Raw genomic sequence first — 21957 nt, forward strand, 5'->3', positions numbered from 1 at the left:
GTTCTACAAACAGCTGGCTGGAAAATTGCTGTTTGTTTGCCTTTATCCATTTCACGATTAAAGAACTCATTAAAATACTCTCTCCATCTTTCTGTAATTGCATTCTTTGTAACTAAGATTTCCATTTTTGTCCTTTATCTGACTCAGGCACAGTTCATATCCTTGTCTCAAATGCCGATATCCTAGCAAAACATTCTGAAGTTATCTTATTATTACACTGCCACTTCAGCTGCATGGAGCCATTTTTATGCCATACTCATTTGATGGGTTCTTGCTCTGTCTTTTGGCTGAATCATTTTCATTAATGCTAGCCTTACAGAAGTCACTAAATCCTTGCTAGATATCAATATTCAATTGCTTTCTTATACTCCCCACCAAAAACTGTTAATTTTTTTCTTGGAGTACTTCCTACTGTTTCTTCCTGCTCCTTTCTTTACTCTGAATGTTTCCCAGGTGGTACCAAGTTGTTCCACAATCTTCAAGACTACTCTTAATCACTCCCTGATATGCACATACACCATCTGTTTTTTTAAAGGTAAGCATTATACTTTGAAATTCTTTGCTGAAACACCTCAGTCAGTATTTTTTAAAAAAATTAGGAATATGCATCAGCCAGAAGCATCTACCCTTAACAGATTTGTTCACTGAAGGTGCTGAAGCAAGCAGACTACTGAAAGTTTCCACACATTCATCATGAAGTTTGTTTCTTGGGTAGATATGTCGTGAATTCAGGACATTCATTTTTCTGTCATCTTATCTATTTTAAGACTGTTCTCCATCAGACCACATTTCAGATAGCTTCTCACCCCTATGGGCTCTATAGGTTCAGTCTAGATTACAGTTTTAGCAAAGCCATCTAACCTATTCACTTTCTGGAAAAGTCTTCCCCCTACTCCTCAGTCTTTTCCCTTCCAACTTTGGTTCCCAGACCCACCTTCCCCTTGAACTTTCCACGCAGAGCCTTGAGTGGACACCACCTCTGGCTTCCTACTTTCCTTTTCCCCAGCTAAGTCCTACAACAACTCTGCTCCTTTTGAGAGTTACCAACCCCACCGCCTTGCTCTGCCCAGCCCTGCACTGAGCAGTCTCTCTATTTCAGGCTAGCCCCATCAGCTCCCCTTTCCCCAGGGCCTCCGGGGTCTGCCCTCACGCTGGGGGGGGAGAGGGGGGGGGCTCCGAAGGCCCCAGCGACCTGCATCACTCGCCTTTTTAAGGCTAAAGCCCGCATTAGCGAGCCTGCCCCCTCGTCCCTAGCGCTATTGAAGCGCTTTAGCCAAGATCCACCAAAAAGGCGTTCAAGCCCGGCCCACAGGGACCGCTTCGGCCGCTACCCGGCGCCATGACGAGCCGCTATACGCCGCCGGCCTGAGCACCCCCGGGCGCCCGCAGGCCCCTGCCCCAGCCCCCCACCGCTCCACGCGCACCCCAGCCTTCCGCTTGCGCTGCGCACTTTCGTCACTGCCGGCGTGTCCTGCTTCCCCCACCCGCCTGCCAGACAGTTGCTCACCGCATGCCGCCCTGATATTCTCGCTGAGCCGCTGGCGACAATACGAAGCCTCTTTACGCTGCCTTTTCGTTTTATTTTATAGTTGTTTTCCTGAAGCGTTAGGCGAATCTGCTAATTACCGGAAACTAGGGTGCCATTTACTCTCCTAGCGGAAGCGGAAGGTTCGCCATTTTGTTTCGGGTGATGGCGACTGTAGTGTTCTGGAGCTGGGGAGTTTAGTGCGGGCCTGGCCTTTAGGGGGACTCGCTTCTCGGACAGTCATTGTTACTGCGAGTTTCCTCCTCCTCCTCGTTGCATCCTCTGGTGATGTACGGAGGGGTCGGGGGTTCTCGACGGACTGCGGAAGAAGCAGGCCCGCCGCCCCTAATGTTGTTGTCAGGCGGGGGAGCGGTCCCTGGGCCCCCCGGAGGAGGTGGAGGAGGAGGAGGTGGAGGTGGGAATAGCCGTGTGGAGCTGCTGGTGTTCGGCTATGCCTGCAAGCTGTTTCGAGATGATGAGAAGGCTCAGTACCAGGAGCAGGGGCGACACCTTATTCCTTGGATGGGAGACCCCAAGATCATGATCGATAGGTCGGTGCAACCCAACCCCCAGCCTCTGCTGCGAGATCTCCTGTTATAGCCTCTTTCTGTTCCTCCCCTTATGCTGTGGGCAAGTGAGGGGGGATGTGTGAGCGAAGGAGGGCTCGCTCTGGCAGACGTGTGGGGATTTTCTTCGCTGGTAGAGTTGGAGGGCTGCTCTTCCTGGTAGAGTATTTCAGATGCTTCTTTTGTAACGTTGCAGAGCCTTTTCTTCTGGCAAGGGGAACTTCGGGGTTCCCCTCGCTGACAGCTTCGGGAGTTTCCCCCGAACCCTTCTGATAATTAGTGTGTTTTGAGGCTTCCTCCTCCACTTGCTAGGGTAGGGTTTACAGGGTGGAGTGGAGAGTGGGAATGAGCTGCTGTTTTCCATGCAAACCCCAAACATCTTTTCTCACTTGGAAACTAAGGGAGTCTTATTGTATGGGAATACTTATTAGACATCTAATGTTTGTATCCCCAGAGCAAGTAGAGTGCAGTGTGAGGAGTGGCAAGATATTTATTCACCTAAGAAAAAATTGGACTTAACTTATTTCTCCTATGTAACCTGGCTGCAAGCTATTGATGGGATCCCTCCAGAGCAACTCTTGGCCAGATAGCTTTCTCCCTGTGCTGTGAATTACTGTATTAGGCAGAATGGCTCTGTATTTTGGAGTTGCTTTCTCTTCAAATTTTATGTCGGGTGTGATTTTTTTTTGGTTGTTTTGTAGTAGGTGCTGGTTTACAGCATGAGAGCATAATAATTTTTTTTTTTGTCTCTACAATAGCATCAGCAGTGCAGGATGGGATTTAGAAATAAATTTATTCAGAATAAATTTTCTGAATATTTTTGTGGAGAGAAAAGATGAGAAATCAGGTTGGGTATATTTGAGAAGAGCACTGAAAGCACAATTTAAGAGGAGTTGTGGCTGTCCCTGAAAACATCAGTGGGAAAGATGGAAGGATTTTGGTTTGAAAAAGATCACATGGCATACTATAAACATTTGTTCCCTCAATTTCATCAGTGTTTTGGTGCTGAACATGATTTTCCAGTTTCAATTTTAACAGGTGTATTTGGCTTGGGAAAAAAGAATAATAAGGGTTAGTCTTTTCATTGCCTTCCAGAAGATTGAGAAAATACCCGTGCAGTATATTGGATTTTCCCCCATTAATGATTTTTTTAATTGAAGTTAATTGCCACATTGAAATCAATACAAAAAAGAGAAGAAAAATAACCATAAACGTATGTTAGTTATGTTTTATTTCTTATGTGAGAATAGAAGTGTTACAGTGCTCGTCTTCTAATGGCAGTTCACTTCTATGACAGATTTCATTAGCAGGTAGAGGCATTTTTATGATTCTGCACAACAGTAATCCAAATTAGAGTAGCTACAGAAATTGTTGGGAGCAAAAACTGAGTATGTACATGTATATGCATATAATACCAAAAAATGCAAATAACCTACATTTCTAAGTTAAGGAAGTTTGCATTTACTAATCTTATAAACTCCTTTGGAAGCTTAGATTTTTTTTATCTCCAGCAGCAGGAAGTCTTCATTTTCACCTGTTGAGAAAAACACATTGCTATGAGAAGACATGGGTTGAAGTTTGCCTGTGGACAGAGCTTGATTAACCAGACCTACGTGTTTCATTAACTTTTTGCTATTAGAATATTTACTTTCTTTATTTTTGGTCTAGCAAGTTGGCACAAGTCAAGAGTTGTGTGTGGGAAGACACCTCAGCGGAGTCGAGCTTACTGTCACTTTACTTTTCAATCAGTTTCTTTTACTGATGCATAAACATTATCCCAATGCAATCCTTTTCCTGCAAATAAAATTATTTCTGCTTAGTAGAAAGGAACTATACGTCATTGATCTTTGCCGTTTTTACGGTGAACCTCCTTAAATTGCATGTATATGTTACTGTTCCTATGTATGTGTGTCTCTCTATCACATAACCCAGAACTTATTTCCTCAGCCAAATGGCTAGGGGCCGAGCCTAGCCATGATTTTACCTCCAATGGACGCAAGTTTCTATGGTGAAGATATCTCCTGAGAGTTCGGGACTAGCAGAAAGAAGCGAGGAAATTTCGACCGTTTGGTTCTTACGGATAGGTATTTATGTATTCGGGTTTGTGTGAATGTAAGCTATTTGACTTTCCAGAAAAACATATTTTGCAAGTGACATTGATTGGTTGGTTGAACCACATACGGTAAGAGCTGTTAAGGAAATGGATCCCACTTAAACTATTAAAGGATACCTTTGCCTTTAATTGTAGTAATTTATTATTTTCTTTGAGAGGAATTTAGACAATTAAACAAATTTTCAATAGTTGGTGACAAATGATTAGCAAAATTAAACGTAACTTCTAAAAGGAAATATGTTTTAACATATAAGTATTTTTTTTTCATTTTTAATGGGTAAGTATTTAAGTAGTCACATAAACCCAAGCCCTAAGTTTTTTGCATTGACCAGCTCTTTCATCTTGCAGGTATGATGGGCGTGGTCACCTACATGACCTTTCTGAATATGATGCTGAATATTCCACGTGGAACAGAGATTATCAATTGTCTGAAGAGGAAGCTAGAATAGATGCCCTCTGTGATGAAGAGAGGTATTTAGCCTTGCATACGGACTTGCTTGAGGAGGAGGCGAGGCAAGGTATTGCTAAAGGAAACTTCCTGAGTTAGCACATGTTCAAATAAATAATTACGAAATTAAATTTACTCCTACTTATTTTATACTCACTTTTTCTGATGTTATCTTGACAGTACCCGGTGGATTCGAAAAACGGGAGTCTTTGCGTATGTGAGAGGACCTCAGGATAGTTTAAATATAGATCCACACAGAAATTGCCCAGATTCTGCGGGCAGACTGGGATTTCAGACCAAAAACCCCCAAAATAAACACATTCTTCTTCTTTTTCAGTGTTTTTTTTGTTGTTGTTGTTGTTTAAGTGAAAGTCAATGTTCTTGTGTTTATAATTTTACTAGAATGTTTTAACCCCCAGCCTTTATTTCTTCAGGAAGAAATAGTCAGCAAATATACATGCTGCCTCTTTCTGTTCGATTTTTAATTAAGGTTAAAATGAGCAGGTGAAAATTTCTTAATTTCTAAAAACTTAAGTGAGAAGCATTGCTTTTTTTTTTTTTTTTGAGAAGTTAGCTTTTAATTATGTTTTGTTAATTGGTAATTGCATTTTTGTTCAAGAGGAGGAATATAAGAGACTGAGTGAAGCTTTGGCAGAGGATGGTACATATAATGCAGTGGGATTCCGTTATGGCAGTGATTATTATGACCCTTCAGAACCCACTGAGGAGGAGGAGCATCAGCCTGCAAAACAGAGAGGTAAGAGGTAAACATAGCAAGGGTTAATTTAGATGACGAACACGTTTCTCTGTCTCCCATGTTAACTTGTAGTTGGTTGAAAATCTGTGTTTCATTAAAATGCACATGAAAAATCTCGAAGCATTTCAGCAAAATCTTTCAGGAAGTGTTTTACTGAATTCTTATGAACTTTATTCTTGATGTGTTCAAATGTTTTCCTGATGCACCACAGTCAATACTACAATAGGAAATTTAGTTCCGCTGTCTTGCAGATTCCTATTCATGAATAGTAATTCATCACATGGCTCTCTATTACCACTGTATTTCTTGGTCAAGAAGGAAGAGGTCAGTACAAACACAGAACAACAGAATAATAACCAGAATACAATTTTTTTGTTTTTTAGATTTTGTTATCTTAATTTTTAAAACGAACCTCTCTTTAACATACTGTGTCCCTCTCCAGGATCTTATAAAATGCAGAGTTCCGGTTCTCAGTTTCCCATCTTTAACTACAAAAACTTTGCATTTGTAACACGAAGTCTTAAGGAAGCTTTCACCGTGTTACTGAACTATGCCTTAGTAAGCTTAGGAACATTTAATAAACAATTGGGTTGTTTAACTACATGTTGGTGGATTACAATGATATGAGATGTATTTATTTTACCAAGTTTTGTGATATAAAAAGGAAATGCAATGCAGGATCTTTTTAGATTTTAAACATTATTCGATTGCTTTTGCAGTTTGGTGTGGGAGGTCACATCGGGGCACTGTCACTACCACTTGCATTCTGCCAGAAGTTTCCCCTGTACTCTTCGCTACTCACACTGAATTGCACAGTCTTTTCTGACTTATCTTTGATTTGTTTTATTCCAATTTGTTTGGTAAATTGCGTAACCAGCCAGTTTCAAAGTTCCCTTTGCCTGCAGTCTTTGAATATTGCTTGTCAGATGGATGTTTTGCATGTTATGTAGACCAATAAATAGCTAGGGATAAGCCTGTTGGAAAATTGGGAGTAATAGAGAGCATGTTTGTCATTCAGCTCTGGCATTTTTCTCTCCTGCATAGAGATTAACAAAGTGAATGTACCCTCCTCTTTGGTCCCTAAAGAGGAATCTGTTGACCCTTATAGCATGCCTATGTGGTAGGAGTTGTTTGCAAAACTTTGTGTGAAAACATGCCATAATGTTAGGGAATCTACCTCTGATCATTTGTGTGGGGAATAAACAGAAATTCCAGTTGGTAAGAGTGCTGTCGTGTTTTTCTGGGTTGCTCCACATTATTTTTGTTCGCTAAACTGATGAGATATCTAGAATAATTCCAGTGTTATTTAAGTCATACTTTTGGGAACGTGGTTCTATATGGATGTTAAAATATGACAAGTTGATCATTGGCAAAGAGATACAGCTACTTGTTTTTCCTTAAAAGTTCAGTTACATTTAATATTTGATGCAGCAAGGAAGTGTCACGCTAAACTATTAAAAATCTTGTAGTGCAATCAGAATTTTTGTTGCCGCTCTTGGGAAGCAGAGGCCTCTATAGCAGAACGTTAGAACATTTTCTTAGTTGTGAACTTTCTTGTTGAACTGTGTCTTCTAGAACATGTTTAGTAACGATAAATAACAAAAGACGATTTTCTAGCAAGTTGGGAGGAAAAGTACTTGGGGGGAGAACAGTGAGATAGCAACATCTATATTATGTTTTGCTGTACTTTAACTATACAGTCTTTCAATTGAAGGCTGTATGACCAGAATTTCCAATAACACGGGCCTGTAAATTCTTTACATTCATTTTTTGTAGATCATAGTAGAGCAAAATTCAGTATCGGAAGATGCAGGTAAGAATAATGTGAATTTCGGACTGTAGTTCCGTGAACTCTTTAAGTGTTAGCTGGAATTCCTGCGAAGAGAAACGGTCCTCTTCTTCCTTGGCTGCTTATTCTTTCTCCTTTCCTTGATGCCAAAATTTCTCTGTGCTTTTTGGAGCTAATCTGTTTAAATCCATTTAAAAAAAAGGGGGGGGGGGGATGACAAAGACTTAACTCTGTATTGCATGGGTAGGAACTTCTGTGAAAATACTTGCTATGACACCGATAAATGATAAGCTGTTGTTCTGCTATCCGTATCCATAGATGCCATTTAACGTATGAGATAACTAATAGTTTATCCTTTGTAGATGCATCTAGTCTACCCATGGATTTTAAATTCATAAAGAATAGAAAACATACAATGTCTTGGATTTTAATGTATGTGTTATTACAGAAATTTCATTGCTTTATTTGCTGTGTTCAACTCTGTCCTGTAAGTTTTCCTGTAACTTTTCATAAGTTCTTGAAGCTGAGTGCTAGTAAAAATGTAATGTCAGGATGATGCTGAATTACTTTAAAATACAGACATAAATTTTACTGTACAAGTTACATTTTCATCCTTCAGGTTCTACTAGTGTTTGTGTTTCCTGACTTGCTAGGGTGAGATTGGAGTTCAGTTTCTCTGAAGATATTTAAACCAAAGCTAGTAGCGTAGATCATACTCAAAGTTTTAAAAATATAAACTTTCCACATAAATAATTGCAGGAATTTATAAAACAAAATATTTTTGGAGGAATGTTTCTGGTGTACCACATAATAGAATGTAATACAAATTGACCTGTATAAAAGAGTTGCTATTTTAGATAAGCAGTTCACATGATAAATCTGTTTGTTAAATATTTGGGTATGTTAAACTTGGTATAAGAGTAATCATACGAATTTAAGACTGAGCTCACAGGTGACTAGCAATGTTTATTTTAATCAGTTATTAAGTCAGATACTGATTTATCTCTGCGGGTGATAGATTTTAGCTTCCCTATTGCATTGCTGTAAAACTTTCATTAGGGCTAGGAAGATGATGGAAGTGCTTGGCTTGTTTGCAGTGGATGAAATGGTGGATTAACAGGCAACTAGATTCAGCTACCACCTACCTGGATCTTAATAGCTTTAGAGAAACTTGGTATCTGCAGGATTTTCATGTTTGTTAGGGAAGGATTCACCCACTGCATTGAAAATAGTTGCCCTTAATTTGGGGTAGGTTTCCTTTATTAAAAAAAAAAAAAAGTTGTAGTAGTCATGTGAGAAAGGATATTTGCATTTTGATTTGACACCTGTTTAGCTTCAGTACTGTATTCAGGGTTACCTATTACAGGGTTTTAGACGTCTTAATATCTCTACGAAGACCTGATTTAAACAATCTTACTCATATTTAGTGTAAACAAGACTGCATATAATATAGGGGAGAGGACACACATTTAAATATGTTTAATGCTAATGCTGGTTATAGTTTAATTTGAGATATTCCTGGATTGCACATCTTTTTAAATACACTTTGTTTCAATATTTTTTTGTGAATATTTGTGTACTTTACTGTGTTTTGTCATACAGTATTTTACTCTGTCATTTCTTGCAGAAACAGTTCAGCCAGAAAATGTGGAAGAAAATGAGGAACCTTTTGTTGCACCTTCAGGACTGAATGTACCTTCTGATGTGGAATTGGTAAGTGTATGTATTTAATACAGCCTATTTTTCTGTCAATTTCCAAGTGCTTTACTTGCATTTTTCCATTAGCTTTAGCTTGGTAGATTTTTAAACCATTCTAAAATAGTAGCTTAGCTAGTTTAGTAGCTTGTTCCAATTTAGACAACTATATTGAATCTTCTTTCTCACATAGAAAACTCACATGGAAAATATTAAAATGGTTATGCTAAGTGCTTTTAGCATCACTTGTGGTATTTTCGATTATCTGGAAAAAATGCAATTGTTCTTCTTGAGCGTTATTAAGGTAACCACTATGCATCAGCCAGCACACAAGATGAAGTGTGTATGAAATGGCAGTTTTCTTTTTAAGAGAATTCTAAAGAAACTCTGGGGTTGGCATTCTGAATGTAAAGGGCAGTTAAACCAAAAGATTGCTTTTGTTAGAGATTCTTTCTGTGTTCTTTTTACTTCAGTCTCAATCTGAAGGGGGGAGGACGTGACTGTATTTAAAGCTGTGTTTAAGACAAGCCTATTCAAGGAGAAAAGTAATAGTTTATTTCCAGAAAATTTTAAATTGCATTATAGAAGTTCTTTCCTTCATGTGATGTAACCAGAATTTGCTACCGTGTAAGCTGTAAACTTGATGGCAGTTTGCATATTTTCCCTGAAGGGGCCTGAATAGTCCTCTCCTTCCAAGGTATTTCAGTGAAATGAGGTAATATTGGTATCTGAGTACAGTTGTAAACATGAGGAATTTCAATATGCTTCAACTTTTATAAGAGATACTGAAAGTTCAAATAATATTCTGTCTTGTATAGTGTTGTTGTGAAAGTGTTAATTTACTTTGGGGCTGCCTTCTCAATTTGATAACCTTTGCCAGTAAAGATTCAAGTCAATTTGTTAGAATAATTAATCTTGAACCTAGAGTATTTTCATAAGATGTTTTCTACCTAATTAGATAGTAATTGAAAGTCATCTATCTTGTTCTGTATATCTATGAAATGAGACATTTAACAAATTATTTACTTGTTCTAGTTTTATTTTCTCTATTTTCTATTAAATCTTACAACGTTTCAATATTGAAGTGCTTAGAAACCTACATCTGAGTTCAGTGAAGATTTTTATCTATTATTGCCTTTGTATTATGAGTTATACGTTAGTCTTAGAATAAGAATGTTGAGTTTTCAGTCAGACACTGTTTTTCTAGCTTTTGGATGTTGCTTTCAAGAATTAACTGCTGGTGAAAGATAGTTGGCCGTTCTTCAAAGCTGCTTTGTTGTGTTTTCTTCTAAAGCTGGAGATATATTCTTGCGCGTAGTTGCAGAATGCAATATGGGACCTAAATGTGGAATTACTTCAGCTACTGAATTCCAGTATATTCAAATGAACAGGGAGTAAATGCTGTGTGTGTAAATAAAAATCATTGGTGGGGTTTCACAGGCATTTTAAAAAGTACTTGTTACTGTACCCTCTTCCCCTAAAGCAGAGAAACACATCATAAATTAGATTGCCATTATATTGGTCCACAGGTGATGGGAGAAAGCATAGTGATATGTTGTTAATTTGTGAAGATGACAAAATGCTGTTCCAGGTCTCTCCCAAGTCTACGGCTAATAAACATTTAAATTGAAAACTTGTGAGGTATAGTTATGATAGCTTGTTGATGATGTTCATAGTGGTGGGGAAGGACACTTGTAAATGTTGTTAATCATTTTGGGGAGGAAACTGTGAAGTGCTTGGAAGCAGGATAAAATCTGAGGATCAACTTGGTAACTTGGAGACTTCATTCAAAATCTGCAAGCTACAGTTCAATAAAGACAGGTATGAAATAGTTCCTGCAGTAAAGAGCAGTCCGAAGTGTAAATGTTAAATGAAGATTAAGTAGCTAGGCAGCACTACTGCAAAAAAGATCTAGAGGCTGTAGTGAGCTGTTGAATGTCAACACCCATTCCAACTGTAATGTCATTCTGGAATTTATAACACAGGAGTTGTATACAAGATGCAGGAAGTCTTCCACAACTTAAAGCTGGGTTTTTTTGTTTGTTTTTTGTTTGTTTGTTTTTGCATTTTAAGAAGGTTGTGGATAAACTGAGTAGCCTGCAATGCCAGGAAAGTATGCAATAAGGGCTTATTATCTTCTAAAATTATGAGAAAAGATTGAAAATTGCTTTGTTTTTCTCTAGATGAGAATTCTGAGAGGCAAAATAAGACTTAAATTATTTTCCAGACTTGATGAAGGATGGAGGATAGTTGCTTAACTTGCAGTAGGGGAAACTCACCTAGGAGAAACTTTTAACTACAAAAATAATTAAAGATCGAAACAGAATGCTTGCCTAGGTTATAGCATTGATGTAACTGGAGTATTTTTCAGAACAGTTTCTTCCCTATTCTGACAGCTACTCCTATGTGCAGAAATTTTAACAAACAGATTTTGTCAGTTAAAATGTTTCATCTTTTTATGAAATATAATAGCAAACTGGAATATGTTTGTTACAGTTGCCTGTCTATTTGATGGCCATTTCACTTGGTTCACTTGGTGAACTTTAGAAAGTCTTGTAGATCAGTGGTGCTGCTAGTGATCTTGGAAGCATATTAATATTTATAGTGTTTGTTTTCTAGTCTTATGAAGTAGCACCAGTTGCAAATTCAACACCAGACAGTAATTTCAGATACAATCATTTTTGATCATCTTTGCTCAAGGGCTTGGGGTTTTTTGTTTGTTTGTTTGTTTTGTAGCTTCGTTCATGAATCTCTAGGCCTTAAAGTGTTTTTTATATTTGTGCATAAGAACCGCAGGAATAGGAAAACTCAATATAGGATTAAATTGTGAAACCGACTATGCACAAAGTGCTGTCAGATTGTTCAGAACTACATTGCTTCTAATTAAAAGAATCTTTGATAGTGTTCTAGAGGGACAAATAAAATTTGAAACAACTAATTATTTTCCAGATTGCATATGTTGTTCTAATAAAGATTCTAATCAGCTGAAATATTTTCGAAAAAATGTGTTCTTTGATTGCATTCAGACTTTTTTTCTTGAATAGAGCATCAATGTCTAGTGTGCCTCTGATCTCTTAGAAAAAGATTTTCTGAGCTCTGCAATGTACTGCATCTAGAGCAAAAAAAAGAAGTGAAAGCTGAAATGAATCATTAATGTGACACTTTGTTCTTCATAAGTATACACTCTGCATTTCTACAAGTTATTGAGCACAGGACAGAACAGACCTGTCTGAGTATGAAATTAAAGACAATGAATGGTGAAGTTAATCCATTCTTCCTCTTTTTACTTCTTGGTTTTGAGGTTGCAGTGCTTCTTACATGGAATTTCAGAAGTGGAAATGCATTGATGCTCTTTACCTTTATTTAAATGCTTTTTTATGTTATTAATGAAGTATTAATGAAGTATTCAGTGTTGTCATTGACTCTTTGTGAGAATATAACAGCATATAGGAATTGCAGTTCTTACATTGGTCTTAAGAAGTAACATGTCCCTTTCAAGAAAATGCATAGTAACAAGCTTTTCTAATTAGGGAACAATATTCACATGTTTAGTGATAACAGCATAGAGAACAGCTGTTGGGACGAAAACATTGCATGGTGAGTCTTCAGAGCATCTGGAGTTATTTTAAAATAGAGCCACCTGAAACTGGCACTGCTGCATGAAGAAACACATCTGTCTCCTGTCTGATGGTGGCAGAAGTGTTTTTATTGCTGTGGAATACACCTGCCTTAAAAGAATTTCTTTATGGCCCTGATCTCAAACCTGGATTTGTTTGCCAGTTGAGTTTGCTGTGCAATGGCAGAAATAGTTGTGCTGGTACAAGGAGAGGATGTTGCAAAGAGGAGATGAATGACCAGCTGGGGAAGGATGAACTGCTTTTTTCCAGTAATGATTGGCTTCCACCAGCTGAAAGTGATTATGAAACTATGGTGCTAAAGAAAGCTAGAAGTGGGGCAGGGAAGTGATGCTGTTTCTGATTCTCTCTGGAGTTCTGGTAAACTTTACAGGCTGCTTATGAAAATATAAATATATGTTATTTTTCTCCCACAGCCACCAACAGCAAAGATGCATGCAATTATAGAACGAACTGCAAACTTTGTTTGTAAGCAGGGAGCACAGTTCGAGATTATGCTAAAAGCCAAGCAAGCACGCAACTCCCAGTTTGACTTCTTGCGATTTGATCACTACCTCAATCCCTACTACAAATTCATTCAGAAAGCTATGAAAGAGGGACGATATGCTGCTCCTTCTGAAAATAAAACAGAAGATAAAAAACGTAAGTAATTGCTTGTCAAATGGCTGGCTTTAGGATGTGAGTCATTTGAAATATCCACTGATGTTATTTGGTAGAAAAGCCACATCTCTTTGATGTATTGGAATGGCAATACTGTCATCCTGCAACTGAGATTTATATGATGATTCGAAGTGAGAGGGAAAATTTGCTTAAACAGAAAAAGATTTGTATTAAAAAAGGATCTTTTGGAGAGACTTTCATATATAAAAGCTGCTATGATCTTGGAGTTTTTAGAAACACCCTGGTCCAATGGAAAGTTGGTCTGTGTACTTAAATTTTAGTTTTATTGATGGCTAGCAATGTCATCTCATATCTGTCACTCTTTGTGAACAAGTAGATTTACAAAAAACACGGTTTCTTAAAGCAAGAACGTATACATGGCCTGTGCATATCTGACTACCCCTACACAAATCTGTATAAAACTTAGATAAAATTCAGATATTGCTTTTATTTAGATTCAAGAGTCAAATCCGAGGAAGAAGATGATGATGATGACGATGATGATGGAAACTATCTACATCCAAGTCTCTTTGCGTCTAAAAAATGCAGTAGACTTGAAGAGCTCGTGAAGGTACTCAACTCTATTAAAATGACTTCCTACCTTATAAGATGTCTCATTATAGGACACACAAATTCTAATACACAGGAGTTAAGATGTTTTATTAACAAAGTTTTTTTTTTGTTTTGTTTTTTTTTGTTTTTTTTTAAACAAACTGTTACTTGGAAATGTAAATATATTTTAGTAAACTTCCAAGTTACCCTTTTCCCAGTGCCTAAATTGTTATTTTTCCATTATTAAGCCATAACGTTCCTGGTTTTGATGTGCTCTGGTATTGAGGGCAACATATCAGTCAAGAATTTATCCCACAAACTGTGCTGAAGCGAAAGATTTTAAGATATTCAATGCCTTTCATGTATTAACTGAGATAGAAAGTTTTCTTTCTAGATTTTAGTCGATAGAATCTTGACATTAAATAATAGTTTCAGTGACTAATATTTCAGCAAAATTAGTAACACTCATTAAGTCTAAGTTTTACTGAGTGCGTTAAAGATGTTTTTGTTTTCTGAGCTTGCTCAGTAGTGGAATAATGGGAATGACAGATGGTTGTACACATTTGAGGCTTTCAGAGGAATGGCAGTGATGCTGTTTAGACAAATCAAGTTCTGTATTTGATCACAACTTTGTTAAACTAATGAGAGTAATATACACTTTTTTCATGTCATGGATTTACATTCACATCAAATGAGGGTTTTTTTTTTGACAATTTTGTGAGAAAGAATCAAGTTGATACTGATGTGAGATAGCTATAGAAACAAGAATTTGGGGGCGTGGATGGTATTATTGATGTCTATTAATTTAGATAGATTTGCCTTCCAAAATTAGATTTCTAATACTATGTTTTAAAAATACACTTCAAATTTTAATCTCTTTTCTGTTTTCATGATTCTTGCAGCCTTTGAAGGTAGTGGACCCTGATCATCCACTTGCAGCACTGGTCCGCAAAGCACAATCGGATAATAACTCATCTACGCCACAGTCAACAGATGGGGCAGCTGTACAGACATCGCAAGTAGAATATTCTTCTGATTGTAAGTGCATTGTGATTAGGCAGCTGATAGTTTATCTCGTTGAATTGTATGTGGATGCTGATGGGAAGAAGATGTATTAGCTTCATATTTGTTCATTCATAACTGATATTTATTCTATTTCAACTTCCTGAATGTTTGAAGGTGTTTTTATTCACTGAATATCTGTCACATTGTTAGTTGCTTAGAAAAACAAAAGCTGGGGGTGGCAGCCAACTCTTCAGTATGCGAATATGGTTAGTACAGGACCCTTAATGTTTTTGATCAGCTTCAGTCAATTGCTGTTAATGAAGCCTAATATGGCATAATTGTGTAAGAAGGGTGATGATCCTTCCAAAACAAGAGTCTATTCCAATCCCTCAACACAAATTTACGGCTTTTTCCTAAGAAGCCAGGAGCCCAGATGCAGTAGTCTATAATAATAATTTTTTGGAAGTTTCTTGCTCTTTTCATAATCTTTTTCTATAGTTGTGACATTTTGTATCTGGTGCTAATAGCTATTAAATCAAATGGCATTTTAGAACTGTACATTAAACTAAATACTAATTTTGATTCTTTTTCTCTATGAAAAAGATGATGATGAAAGATCAAAGACTGTTGTTTACTTTGAAAATGTTTCCCTGTGCGTTTATGTCCTGTAACTGACTTACTATATTAAGCAAAAAAAACATGTAGTAAATATGCTTTGAACAGTTTTGGTGGACTGTCTGGTATTACAAAAACTCTGCAAAGATATAATTATGTATATTGAAAGATCCTGATTAGGTGGTAAATACAGGTCTTAGTACGATATCCTGTTCTAATGTTGGCAGTAGTTTTTAAAGTGAAAAAATATTTAAGTCTTTTATTATATGGTCTATTCATATAACTTTTCATCATTTCACCTTTCTTTTATTCTGTGCACTGGTACAGTGTTACTCACGGAAAATAAAATTCAGGAAAACACAAGATTCAAAGTTTAAAAATTGATCTTTGAACTGTATTTCTCATTACAATGTCTGAGCTGGAGGGCTAGCTCTAAAGTTCCATAGCCACAAAGGCTATTCTTTATTTAATAAACCAGTAGATTTTTTTTCTTTTTTAGAAAAATGTATAAGCAATTAAGTGGTTAAATTATTAGCAGTGAAGAAAGTTGTGTGGTCAATTTCTTTTCCCTGTGTCTGATACACCAAGACTTTCCCCTGTCTCCCTACTCTTACCCTTTGAGACTACTGGGATATAAGGCAAATATTGCAGCCTTCAGTACAGAAAGGTTTTATGATATTATCAACCTGTAGGTAATGAGTACTCTTACTCCAAAGTAGTGTTGATACACCACATTTTGAATTGCTTTAGTAGTGTTGTTGCAAGGAAGTGTGACTATTATTTTGGAGATCCAAGTTGATTATGATACATTGTAAGTTTACTCTCCCATCCCAAATGATTGTGTATGTTTTTCAAACATAATATATAAAATACGATTTTTATTTTAGATTGAACTTTGAGAGAATCTTATTAAAACTGAAATAAGAGCTGTGTGTTGGTATGGAAAATTACTAGCTATTTCAAGAAAGATTAAAGTAGAATTAGTATCTCTGTAGAGTAATCAGAAAACTGAGATGCATTACTTTCATTTCAGCCTTGGATCTTAATGCATATGATGCATTGCTATTAAATGATAATCTTCTACTTTGCAAGTTAAGTTTGCAGATCCTCTTCTTTATAGCTCAACAGATCTTTATTCTCCTCTCCTTACAGACAACTTATTCTTTGAATAAAGTCAACATTGCCATACAGGATTGCTTATGAAACTCATTTTAAGAGGATAATTCATAATTTGATACATTGGTTAAGCTTTGCCTCCAGGGACATAAACTGTTACTCTAAATACCTTGCAATATTTTTACCTGAATACTTTTTGTTTATATACCCTTCTGTGGAAAATCTTTAGAATTATAAGTAGTAACTGCTATATAAAAGTGCTAGGCTAACTAAACCCTTATTAAATACTATGTTTTAATTAAAAAAAAAAAAAAAAAGCCATAAGCCTTTGCACTCTCTACAAATGCACGTTTAGAATCTGACAAACCTCCAGCGCGGAAAACTTAATCAACTTAATTGCTCATTGTCTTGGTGTTAAGTTGCAAAACCTGTCTGTTTTTTGTGGTTTCGATAAGTAGATATATATCATCTAGTATATATAAATTACATGTACTTTTTGATACTATGCAACTTTTGTGCTCAGTTCAATGAGATCAGAGTTGATTTTGCTAAAAAGATCCAATTCGAGACAGGCAAACTGCTATTATTTCTCTGTCCTAAAATCATTTTGGAAATAATTAGTAATTCCCTTCCATTTTAAGCTATTTTAAGATATTTGCATGAAAAATGCTGCTTATAAATGTATGCGAAGAAAGTTAATGTTCAGCTTCAAGCTTTTATGGAAAGAGTAAAACTCTTACCCATGTTTAAAAAGATAAATTTCTTGTAGTATTTCTGTGATGTAATTTAAGGGGGTAAAGCTAATATGGTTAAATATAACTTGCACTTGCAGTGAGTCTTTTGTAACTCCTGATGATTCATCTAAGCTAATGCAATTTAGATAGGAGATTTTTCTATCCATTTTTAAGAGGCACACAAAATTAGCAGGTTTTAGTGGCAGTTTTTACTAGCAGTATGTTTTATTAACCTTTTCTTTTGAAATAGCTGTTTTTCTGTTACTACAGAATAGATTATCCATCATAGGATCAGGAAGTGATTGGGTTGTCTCTACTGCAAAGCCTTGGTAGAGTGAGATGTGGTTAAAGTAAGCAGCAGCATTGGAGAGGATAAAATGAATGGCTAATCATGAAGTGCTTCAGTGACTTGTGTATGTCCATAATGGAAGACTGAAAAGGGCACCAGATAAAATTAAAAAACATCAAGGTTAAATATAGTGCTTTGAAATACAAAATTCTACTAACTGCAATGGCACATTACTGAAGCAAGCAGCTTTAATCTTAAAGCAAGTTTGTATATAGGAATCAGATACATTATTGCACTAACTGGAATTACAAAGGGTGTTAATCTCCATCTTTCTTTGCCTAAAAACTGCCTGTTTTTCTCTGTCCTGACAATTCTGTTGTTCAGGTTCACATGGTGAGATTTTTCCAAGTAATTTTAGTCACTCTTTTGAATGAGATGTGCTGATCTTTCCTGGATTGTTTTCTTTAGGTGGCTATTGTGTTATGCTGGTATCAGTCAGACATACCTTGAGGCTTTTTCCCTCCCTTGATGATAATTATCTGTAGAATGAGATGCTGAATTGAATATACTGGGAATACTTGAGTGTATTAAAACCGATGATGGGGGGAGCAAATATCCTTTCATTATTTGTGTATTAGTGTAGAAGCTGCTTTAGACAGCACTCCACAGAAAGGATTTTTTGTTATTTACCAGGATTTTGCTCAGTTTTCCAATAGTGTATTTTTCCTCAGGTCATAGCCATATATTTAATGATTAAATTATTGAGCTGGTCTAGTAGATGGAAACTAGTAACAGTCAGTAATTGCAGATTGTTTTCTGGTTCCTTAGCTCAAAGATTCTTAACCTGATAGCAAAGTATTCACCTTTTGCTCATCTCTTGATATGCAGCTTCTGAATGATGATTTGATATCATTTGGTGCATTTAAGGTGTGAAGTAGTGCATCTAAGAGACAAAATGCATCCTTTTTCTTCCTGCTCAGATACTGTATGAGTTAATACAAAGTAATACATTAAATGTGCTTTAGTTGTGTTTAGCTGGAAGTAGTTCTCTTTATCAGGGATTGGATAATATAAATTATTATTACTTGAGATAAAGGCAGTTCATTTTTCTTCTCCTTTTTAATGAGGTCTGTGTTATCACTCTCATTCACTCACCGAGTCACTCTTGACTCTGGACCATTCTTGTGAAAATATGCGCTTTCGGGCATCTGTTTGGACAGAAATTTAAGATGAGCTTAAGTGACCCCAAATCTGAAATTTGAAGTTTGACCCATCAAATGTAGAGGAAAATTTCATCACCAATAAAATAGATTAAGACTACCTAATAAGGTTATTCTTAGAATTAAATTCCGTTCTGCTCATAACAAATACCAGTGATGTATTCAGTTATTTCTTCAATGAAGATTTTTGTACATAGATCATGAATGGAATTAAGTATTGGCCACTGTGAATTTGTGTGGGTTTTCTGGTGTGTGTGTGTGTGTGTGTGTGTGTGTGTGTGTGTGTGTGTTGGGAGGGGGGGGAGTGTGAAATAATCCATAATTTTGTTATGACTGTAGCATGTGTAAATTACCCATTTTTCAACTCAGGTCAGCCAAACTACAGTTGTAACTACTGCAGAGGGTAGTATAATTTAATGTTTTCTGTTATAACAAAAGAAAATCACCTCTAAGCTTCAAGTTTCTACGTTTTGTGGATGTGAATGACTACATAGCTTCAGGGTTAATAGACTACATAGTTTACTTTCTGTTTAACTGAATATTCTGTTTATGTAACTGGATATGCAGTCAACACAACTCTGATCCCAAAGCTTGCAATGCAAATGTGTTTACCAGTTAAGAATTACTCAAATGCTCAAAGCAGATTTTTACTAGCTTTATATAAAGCTGTTACTTTTATTTTGATCAGTGGTAGTAGCAAAAACTATTAATAAACCAGAACTTAGAAGTAAGTATGCATTTATTCTAATTTTCTGTTTTGAAAAACAGTTTTGTTCTAATAGTGATACTGTTGCTTTAATTAAACCACTAGGGATACTAGTATCTACAGGTTTAATTTCTCGAAGTTAGTTTTGAATCTGTGTGCGTTTTGTTCTTAACGCATACACAATTTTAATTGAGCTGAAATGCCTGAGGTGCATTAGTTTAGGAAGAATGATGTCATATGAGATGATTGGTTTTTGTAGGCCTTCTCTGGTTCACTTCTTTATTCATACCTACCTGGTTTCCAGCTGAGCCTCAGTAAGTACTGATTATGTCCTTTGATATATGTATTTCTTATTCATTCTAAGTGCGTTAATAAGAAAGTTTTTCTTTTTAATGCAAGAAAATATAGATAATATTTTTAACATGATGTGTGAATCTGGATTCTAGATGTTTTTGTACTGATGCAATATGTTTTTTTCTAATTGGGTGTTTTTTCTTCTAATTATTTTTTTCCTTTTTTTTTCCTTTTTTTTTTTTTTTTTTTTTTTTTTTTTTTTTTTTTTTTTTAATAGCAACCGTGGCAGCCATGTATTATAGTTACTACATGCTACCTGACGGAACCTATTGCCTCGCCCCTCCGCCTCCAGGAATAGATGTTGCCACCTACTACAATGCATTGCCTGCGGGGGTGACCGTATCAAGCGCTACAGGGGTAGCAACAGTGCCTCCACCCCCTGGTACTACACCTCCACCTCCCCCAGACACAACTGATAGCAGCAGTGTGTTGACTTCTACCACAACTTCTGCAAGGTACCACACGTAGTTATGTAGATGTGCTGCTTCAGCAAAGGGAACTCTTTCCTGCACTGCAATATGAAATGCTTAGTAACAGTTTTATTACTGCTGGTTCCTTAGTAATGTTCTTCAGCGTTTATACTGTTTTGGTCACCTGGTTCCACTTTGATCTTTGATATTATGTATGGTTATCGTTACTTGGCTACTATGAACTTTTTGCTTGATGGAAAATCAGTAGTTCCTTTAACTGCATAATGAGCCCAGAGAGCAAACCTCTATTTAATGTTTACTTGTTAAAAAAAGAGTCTGAAAGATATTTATATTCTTTTTGTAAAAACGATGTACTTCTGATGTTTTCAGCACAATTGCTCCAGTGGTTGCCATTATACCTCCACCCCCAGATATCCAGCCTGTTATTGACAAGCTAGCAGAGTACGTTGCTAGGAATGGAATAAAATTTGAAACTAGTGTTCGTGCCAAGAATGATCTTAGGTAAGAGAAGGTGTTGTTTTAACTTTTGTTTTAATAGTTGGTAATAGTTAAGGTTTTCATTTTTAAATATATTGTAAGGGCATGCATATCTCAAAAAGGGGTGTACTGTCTTACTATCGTGTTGGGGGGGGGGCAGGGGGGGAAAGAGAGAGAGAGAGAGAGAAAGAAAGAAAGAAAGAAATTCAGGGTCCTACCTAAAGGTGACGTTACAGCATTATTGCCTAAAACAGTCAATGAAATAAAATGTCGCTAGAAACCATGCTGTGAATGTATGTTAGGCATTAACTGTATTACATCCAAACATTAAATAGCATTCCCTCTGCAGGAGATGGTTAGATGGTAAATGATTGTTTGTACTTACTGTGTTCATGTGCATTTTCACAAATTCCGTTTTCTCTTAACAGATTTGAGTTTCTGCAGCCATGGCACCAATATAATGCTTATTATGAATTTAAAAAACAGTTCTTCCTTCAAAAAGAGAGCAATGACAACTCTCAGGTACACAAATGTTTGTATATAGATATATTAAAAATGTGTCATAAATGGAAAAGGAATTGTTTTTCTGGCCTGTTACCATGAGACATTTTAAAAATGGAACTCTTTGTATAAAGAGATTCATGGCTTGAATGCTTTTTTGTGTTGTTTTTAAATATTGTTTTACGTTTGTTTGGGACATTGTAACTTTGTGGTTACAATATAAAATAGCAGCCAGGGAATCTTTCGACATTCTGCATGAAGGAACATATGCCTTGAGGAGGTCTAGAGCTTTTCTAGGATTAGGGTTCTGTTCCTGGAAAAGCTAGGTACAGCTTTTTGACAGTCCCATCTTCTTGCATGCCTCTGCATAAAAGAGCAGCTAAACTACTTTTCTGATATGCTGAGGGAGGTTTTGTTATGGAGGAGTCATGGCATGGCTGACTGAAGCAATATTGGAGCTTCAAAATCTCATTTCAGTTTCCTACTTCCTTCACTTCTTCTAGTCCAGTTTATTAGAAGATGATATCCAGACTTCGCATCCTTGTTTTTAACCATTCTCACATTAGCTAATAGCACTAGAGTAGTTTTTCTCTTGCTGAAAATTACAAATAGCATCAGAAGCACTTCATCTAGATCTTAACTTTTCATGGGGAAAAGCTGTTTTCTTTTCAGGCCTTAGGTCATTTGTCATCTCAAGTCTTAGATTGTAGGCTCAAGAATAATTACCAATAGACCTGACTTCTTTCAGTGTAACTCTTCAAAGTAGCTT

The 21957-nt window shown here is 36.5% G+C and overlaps 1 protein-coding gene and 1 long non-coding RNA gene across 7 annotated transcripts in view; one reads left to right on the forward strand and one right to left on the reverse strand.

Moving 5' to 3' along the window:
* The window catches only part of LOC112980461 (uncharacterized), a 310497-nt gene extending 308832 nt beyond the window's left edge, over positions 1-1665 (reverse strand). Inside the window, exon 1 of the long non-coding RNA XR_003258428.2 lies at positions 1508-1665. This is a non-coding gene — a long non-coding RNA (uncharacterized LOC112980461). The remainder of the gene's footprint in view (positions 1-1507) is intronic.
* Positions 1661-21957, forward strand: part of SFSWAP (splicing factor SWAP) — a 58270-nt gene continuing 37973 nt past the window's right edge. For 2 of the 6 annotated variants that reach the window (XM_026095324.2, XM_064522043.1), the window contains exons 1-10: positions 1661-2076; positions 4553-4722; positions 5272-5409; positions 8826-8911; positions 12945-13170; positions 13644-13759; positions 14643-14778; positions 19997-20234; positions 20580-20711; positions 21116-21209. In XM_026095324.2, the coding sequence (XP_025951109.1) occupies positions 1814-2076; positions 4553-4722; positions 5272-5409; positions 8826-8911; positions 12945-13170; positions 13644-13759; positions 14643-14778; positions 19997-20234; positions 20580-20711; positions 21116-21209 (1599 nt within the window). In that variant the 5' untranslated portion in view covers positions 1661-1813. Of the gene's footprint in view, positions 4723-5271; positions 5410-8825; positions 8912-12944; positions 13171-13643; positions 13760-14642; positions 14779-19996; positions 20235-20579; positions 20712-21115; positions 21210-21957 lie in introns of all 6 variants that reach the window. The other 4 variants (XM_026095325.2, XM_026095328.2, XM_064522044.1 and 1 more) reach the window with 4 other exon arrangements.

This window comes from Dromaius novaehollandiae, chromosome 17 (assembly GCF_036370855.1).
Source record: "Dromaius novaehollandiae isolate bDroNov1 chromosome 17, bDroNov1.hap1, whole genome shotgun sequence".
Lineage (NCBI taxonomy): Eukaryota > Metazoa > Chordata > Aves > Casuariiformes > Dromaiidae > Dromaius > Dromaius novaehollandiae.